This window comes from Montipora capricornis, chromosome 14, assembly GCF_036669925.1.
Source record: "Montipora capricornis isolate CH-2021 chromosome 14, ASM3666992v2, whole genome shotgun sequence".
In the NCBI taxonomy this organism is placed as follows: domain Eukaryota; kingdom Metazoa; phylum Cnidaria; class Anthozoa; order Scleractinia; family Acroporidae; genus Montipora; species Montipora capricornis.
Window position 1 is genome coordinate 27415112 of NC_090896.1, and position 7500 is coordinate 27422611.

Genomic DNA, 7500 nt, shown 5'->3' on the forward strand with positions numbered 1-7500 from the left:
CGTCATAGTGGCACTTTAAATAGGACAATTCCAGTTAAAATAAGCAGGTGTCTGTTTTAAACCAAGGCTTAAAACTTTGTACTCGCTTAGTGCTTAGTTGACAAGGAAATTCAAACAAAAATAACAATTGTTTTTTTTGGTCACAGGGGCACTTAAATTAGTTCAAATTTCTTTTTAGATTGCGCCCATCCTACCAAGTTTATTTTATGTCGACACTTTTATGTCGGCCGTCCCCGGCCGGATATAAAATATTGCTAAGTAGAGCAATCCGTGCACTTTGCAAGTGGTCGCGCTAAGTTTGCTGAGACATGGAAATCTCAAAAAAGACAACTACAAACATGTTGGCGTTATTCGGCCACCAACGTGGCTATTTATTATATCATCAACGAAATCAATAAAAACCGCAGTGTTCAGCAAAGGTGGGGCGAGAAAAAACGCCTACACCTAAGAATGAAAGAAAGGAAAACGAAGGACGGAGCAAGGGTACGGAGGGAGGGAAAAATCTTGATAATCCAAGTTTAGTCCGTGAAGGTACAGCTAAGAGCGCCAGTCACGAAGATTGCAATCCCTTATCTAAGACCTATCCTTACTCCGCCCTTATCTATGATTGGCTCATTTTTCTGGCTGAATGCATCTATTGACCCGAGGAGGTCAAAGTCGACGACATAAATAGCATCATTCCTTACAGTAATAATGTCCCTTTTTATGTGCTGTTCCCAGAACCTCGTAGTCCACTCCCAAAAAAAAAAAGGACCAATTAGATATCGTCTTTCAAATAATCACGCTGTCTGAAAGACATTTTCAGTAATTTTTGTCAGAGTAGGGCTAAATATAAGGGAGTTTTTGTTGACGTAATGATCTCATAAGTTCTTTGTAAAATTTCAATTTTCAAAGCATCATTGTTCAGAAATTATCTTGTACATCGGATGCAAATTTTCAGAGATAGCTCATTATGGAACTGAAATTTTAAATGTTCAGTACCTCTTTCTTCGCTGACTGATTAGAAAATGATAAATTAGGACGCCAAAATAGCCATTTGAGGCAGTCAGTGTCCCCTGGAGAAAGGCTTGCAGTTACCTTACGTAGATTGACCACAGGCGACTCACCACAGTCGGTTGCTTTTACCGTCGTGGTTTGGGAGTACTAGGGAGTTTAAAAACGACGACGGCTACGAATACGACAACTCCACAAAACAATATCATTGGTTAAAAGAGCATAAATAATCGTGCTGCACGTGCAGCACGGATTTTTGCAAGTATCGTAGTGGTGCTCTACTTTAACGACGACGTGAATTCACCAAATTTGAGGTTTTCGCGACAGCGTTCAATAAATTTTCTCATAAACAGTGTTTATTAGAGAAAATGTATTTAAGTATAACAAAGCTGGAAGTACCATCCGACAGACGTTTCCAAAGGAAAAAAAAATCCTGGACAAAAGTGGGAGCCGGGGTCCGCTGAGCTGACCCCTAAATCCACCCTTGCATCTTGATCCAATAGACGATTTGTTACCTCTACCATACATAAATTAGGGGAAACGATCATAGGTGATTCCTGCTCTTGACCGAGCAGCAGTGGAGGCCACTTTTGTTCGATGGAAGGCCCTGGAACCAACCAATTTTACATGCTTTAGCTCAGTGAACAAACCAACCGAAGCGGAAGCACCTGTTAGCGGTGTTTCCAGCAAATTATGAACGGATAAATAAAAGAAAAAGTCAGTTCAATCAAGAGGATGGGGGAAACTAGCTGAGAACATCAGCGTTGAATTGCCAATCTCGTTCCCAGACCTTTTAACCATCGAGAGTAGTTGTTGAATAGACCTTTTTGCAGATACGGCGGCCATTTTGATTTCTATTGTTTCGAAAGACATTATGGGATGCTCAGGGGGCAAATTTATGTATTCACAACAAACAACTTCATTATAATGGGTTGGTTGCTCAGATAATCCAACCATTCGATGAGATTCACAAAGTACAGGAAGCGCATAACGCATAATAAAAGAAAGATCTTACCAAGCAAAGTGCTGATTGTCAACAAAGGGGAATATAGTGCTGTAATTTCTTCCTTTCTGTAAGTGCTGTAACTCCATTACGGAAATGTTCTTCGGACATAGAACCAAGAATCATGGGAAACTAGCTGAGAACGTGTTTTGAATTGCGAGAGTGAGAGAACAACCAAAACTTGCTATCTGCTTAAATAACCTGATAACTCAATGGGAATATCCCTGGGGACTACTAAATCCACCTAGAAAATGCCTGATAACAAACCACAAAACCCTTCAAATTAGAAGAATTCAAACGCATACCAACACAAAATACAATTTATGCACGCACTTTGGGCCTATTGCCACCACGGACTTACACTCTTACAACCTGGTAATATAGTGAGCGGTGCACTTACAGGTCACTACCACAAAAAGCCGAGAAAACTAAAACATTTCGCAGTTCTTGAAATGCATAAGAATGTGATAGCTTTTCCAAGAATCACCTAAAATGAAAAATCGTCTTGATATCATTTCATTTGTATTTATGTAATAACAGGGTTAATTATTTAAAAATTGCACCGTAACCAGGATGAGACATGTTGTGAATCTGAAAGACGTTCTCTGGTTAAAAATTGGTTAAAAATTATAAGCTTTCGGCTATCTATCTATAGCCTTTAACGAATGAAATATAAGAAGCACGAATTAAAATATATACGAAAAGGGGTGTAAAAATTCGATGCGGGTGAGAACTAAAATATGAATAAGAATGATCTAGAAAAAATTACAATAAAATAGAGTATTGTCTCGGTAACGGTTTAGAATTATTGTCCGCGTTAACAGTTTTAGCGGTATGCCAGGATTCCAAGGTTTTTCTAACACGGTAGTTGCCTTTGTCAATCACGCATGCATTATTAAAGTCAATAGAGTGGTCATTCTTCCATGCATGGCTGGCAATGTTAGACCCTTTCGCGAAATTTTTTAGGTTTCTTTGATGTTCTTTTTTCCGCGTTAAAAAGCATCTTCCAGTTTCGCCAATGTAACTCCACGGACAGTCCGAGCACGGAATTTTGTAAACAACATTGCATTGTTGGTCCAAGGGCTGTCTTGTTTTTGGGGATGGGAATTCTTGCTGAAGGGTTTTAAGTGGTTTGGTGACGACTCGAATTTCATGTTTGCGTAATAATCTCATGAGGGGCTCTGTCAAGCCGCTAATATATGGAAGGCACGCAAATCCATGGGGTGTATTCTGTGGGTCAACCCAACTAAAGAACATTGCTACCAATTCTTCTGGTGATGGTACAGTTGGTGATGGTGGCTTCTTTCTATTTTGGAAATAGTCATCTCTTATATTTCCAAAAATAGAAAGAAGCCACCATCACCAACTGTACCATCACCAGAAGAATTGGTAGCAATGTTCTTTAGTTGGGTTGACCCACAGAATACACCCCATGGATTTGCGTGCCTTCCATATATTAGCGGCTTGACAGAGCCCCTCATGAGATTATTACGCAAACATGAAATTCGAGTCGTCACCAAACCACTTAAAACCCTTCAGCAAGAATTCCCATCCCCAAAAACAAGACAGCCCTTGGACCAACAATGCAATGTTGTTTACAAAATTCCGTGCTCGGACTGTCCGTGGAGTTACATTGGCGAAACTGGAAGATGCTTTTTAACGCGGAAAAAAGAACATCAAAGAAACCTAAAAAATTTCGCGAAAGGGTCTAACATTGCCAGCCATGCATGGAAGAATGACCACTCTATTGACTTTAATAATGCATGCGTGATTGACAAAGGCAACTACCGTGTTAGAAAAACCTTGGAATCCTGGCATACCGCTAAAACTGTTAACGCGGACAATAATTCTAAACCGTTACCGAGACAATACTCTATTTTATTGTAATTTTTTCTAGATCATTCTTATTCATATTTTAGTTCTCACCCGCATCGAATTTTTACACCCCTTTTCGTATATATTTTAATTCGTGCTTCTTATATTTCATTCGTTAAAGGCTATAGATAGATAGCCGAAAGCTTATAATTTTTAACCAATTTTTAACCAGAGAACGTCTTTCAGATTCACAAGGGTTAATTATGTTGGCTATACTTGCCGACACCTTTTCCAACGCATTGAGGAAAACACCTGCGTGACGCCCACAATCAGAAGAACAAAGATCTTCAGGAACAATTTACCATTCTTAGAAATGTCGTGGGAAATTTGAATGCTTAGTTTACGAAATGCTTTTTATCCAAGAAAAGAAACCTGAGCTGAACACTCAATCTGACTCCATCAAAGCAAACTATTTAGTACCTAATTGTTACCCTCTACGTTCCACATTGCAGTGTTTTTAATTACATGCAACGAGATTTTCACACACATTCTTGGTATTTAAAGAACTCACAACAATCTGACTTTTAGTTTTTAGTTTTTACAAGTTGGAAAATGATGAACGAATCCTCGAAACGTCATTCAAAATTATTATCACTAATTTTTACTCTCAATTAATCGAACATAAACTAAAGAAACAGTTATGAGACGAACTGTTTAAGGGCATGGAAGAGGACCTGTCTTGGCCCCTGAATGGATCCCTGTCCACATTATCTCTCCTGGAGCCCATCGTGGATTTTGTAAACAGGGTCTGAGATCAAAACTAAAGGCTTTACCCATTTTAGATATGTCAAATACAAAAGGCTTATTACATGTTTGTGAAATTTCAGTTAAAGCTGTGACTTCCTTAGCCTTGTCGTTACTGTACTTCCAAAATCTCTGCATTAATTCTGGCGAGCTTCCGTGAATACCCATGAAGGAGTCGCATGTGTTGGTCAACTTTTCAAACATCTTCACCTTGTTCGGATTTTTAGGGTGATCAAGCCTTCGATCGTCAAAAGAAATTAAATTGTCGCTTTTATTAAAGACGCTGTTAATCCAAATAGGAATTTGCTGATCCGCGTGTGGATGACAAAGGATTCGCTGAGGGTCTTGAGACAAAAAGCGCACAATGACGTCATGAGTAAATAGCGTCCAAGCTTCGTCCACGTAAATGAGATCTCCAAATTGACAGTGATACCAGCCCCAGCTTAACATCTTGGTAGGCCTGTGGCGTAACTCATATTTGAGCCTCTCAAGGCACACGAAATAGTCATCGTCAAGACGGAGGAAATACGTGAAGTTGTACTTGACCGCAGCCCACATCATTTGGTAGAGATATCGAAGGCCAAAACTTCGGCCGCCAACAACCGGTTGAAATTCTATGTCTTTGTAAATGTGTTTTTCATTAGAAAGATTCGCCTTATCCTCTTTGGGTATTTGAATGCCGTCAGTGAAAAACTTGCACCGCACCTAAAACAGAGTTATGGATTCAATAAAAGCGAATTCATAGTTCGCCTTGACGCAAAATGCGTTTACTGCCCGTCTTTTACAGCGAAGCCACTTATTAAAATCTGCCTCGCGTTTACGACGAATCGTCCAACATGAAAATTACCATTTTTTTCCTCATCTTGTATTTGCCATTATCTTTTAACTATGTCGTCTGTAAGGTGTGCTAATCTTACTGTAGAGGCATATAATATCGAGATAAGCTATTTCCATTTCTATGCTAGACTTTTTGGTCGTTTGGTCGCATTTCGATGCAGCACACCTCTGTTTTGAACATAATGACATCATCGCAAATGCAAAGGAAAAGCACTGAGGCTTACACTTGCCATTTTGCCGTTATGTCGACCGACACTTTGCCGCTTGTTTGAACTTGGCTTGTGATCGGAATATACATTAGAAGTATTTGCTAAGGTTCAGTCAAGAGCTCGACGTCGAACAATCGGTCAAGTTCTCTAATATATCATTTATACAATTTCCCAGCTCAATACAGCGCAGCGAGCACGCCGGTTCTAGTTCGTGCGCGGCTAGGCTCAAATTTCCAGCCGTTCGCGGCTTGTTGCGCCCACGTTACTCTCTCCAATCCAACGATAAATCCGCCATATTGAAATAGTTATCCGAGCTAATTATGCCCCAGATTTTTTGAGGGGATTGTCCTTGATCGATCAAACAAAACAATTCACACGCCCACTGCTGCAAACCACCAGGGGCTGAAAACCTTAGCCTAATGCGAAGCTTGGGCAAATGTAGTTTGATTTCAGAATCTCTTAAATTTCACGGTGTCCTGGGAGTATTTGGTCAAATCTGCACGTACAGAGCCATTATTTGCTTCTTTTTTGTTTTGGGAGCGCCGTAATATGAAAACCTTCTTTGGCTTCATTAGACTTAGTTAAATTTCAAAAAGAAGGCCAGGGGTTACTCTACGAGTGTAGATCAGGGCTTTTCTAATCGTGATGACCGATAACTTGTACAACTCGAAAGCGGTGCATGGAGGCGGAACCTTATAGGCTCAAACTTTACGAAAGGCAACCTGTTCTCTGCCACATTATTTTCCAGCCAAGAAATACTAACCTCTCCGTGACATTTCGTCCCCCATGTCTGTCTTATTGCATCTCTCCTGTCTCGTCTTGAAGGCGCCGTAGATACAATAATTAGAAGGAGGATGGTTTGTTTTGTCTCGAGCTCTTTCAAATCACTGAATTCCTCCGTTGCAAACATGCAATCACTTCTATTGGGTGTAACATGCGTCAAGTTAGCGAACATGTCCACAAGTGGTTGAAGGTGTGCGAATCTTAGTTGTGGCAGGAGGCCACCTCGTGGTTGAGGTGCTTTGAGGAACAACCTCTTCCAGTTCATAGAAACGTTCTCGCTGCCAAAGTACAACAGCGTAGTAAACATAAAAGCAGAAAGAAACACGCAACAGATAAAATTTATGCAATTCAATCGACTTGAGCATATTTTCTTCCTGGGATGTATAAACATTTTTATGCTGGGAAGTCTAGAGACAAGAGGAAAAAAAATCAGTTGGTTCATAAGGCATCCCATGTATTTTCAGTAAGTTGCTCGATAAGACAAGAGGTAATTGAAGATTTGGAGACAGCGTGTTTGACAGAAAAGGTTTTGAATTGTATCGCTTCATGATATAGCAACAGTATCATGAATTTGAAATAAATTTAAGACTCACGAGGCAACTACAGTTTATGGTCCTTATCCTAAAAGACTAGAGAGTCTAGAGATTCTAGCCATTTGCAAATGTCATTACAGACCACAACTTAATTAAAGCAATTAAATAATGCGTCTGTCACCTCGACAAATCGGCTTGCGGGAAAATCCACTGAAGTGATTACCGCGTAATAATTACCTCAAGTGCAACCAATCAGCGGAGAGAATTTTCAATTATCACCTGTGTAATTATGCTAAATAATAATGGTAATAATAATAATAATGCAAAAAATGCCAAAAGTTTGAAAAAACAACAACAACAACAACAACAAAGAATTGCTATCAGCAACCGTACAATGCTTTTTTTTACCGTCCAAATCTTGGGTAACATTTTGCCTTGAACTGTTGGTTACGCGGGAGACCATGGGGAAATCTTGAAAAATGACCAATTTTTTAGGTCACATTTCGAAAGGTAAAAAATAGAA

At 39.7% G+C, this 7500-nt stretch overlaps 1 protein-coding gene and 1 pseudogene across 1 annotated transcript; one reads left to right on the forward strand and one right to left on the reverse strand.

Annotated features, from left to right (window-relative positions):
- The window catches only part of LOC138033426 (uncharacterized), a 196778-nt pseudogene that overhangs the window by 179111 nt on the left and 10167 nt on the right, over positions 1-7500 (forward strand).
- LOC138033337 (uncharacterized) lies at positions 4312-6751 on the reverse strand. Its single transcript, XM_068881086.1, has 2 exons — positions 6425-6751; positions 4312-5320 (listed from the first exon to the last, which is right to left on the reverse strand). The coding sequence occupies exons 1-2, from the start codon at positions 6749-6751 to the stop codon at positions 4526-4528; spliced, it is 1122 nt and encodes a 373-aa protein (XP_068737187.1). The 3' UTR covers positions 4312-4525.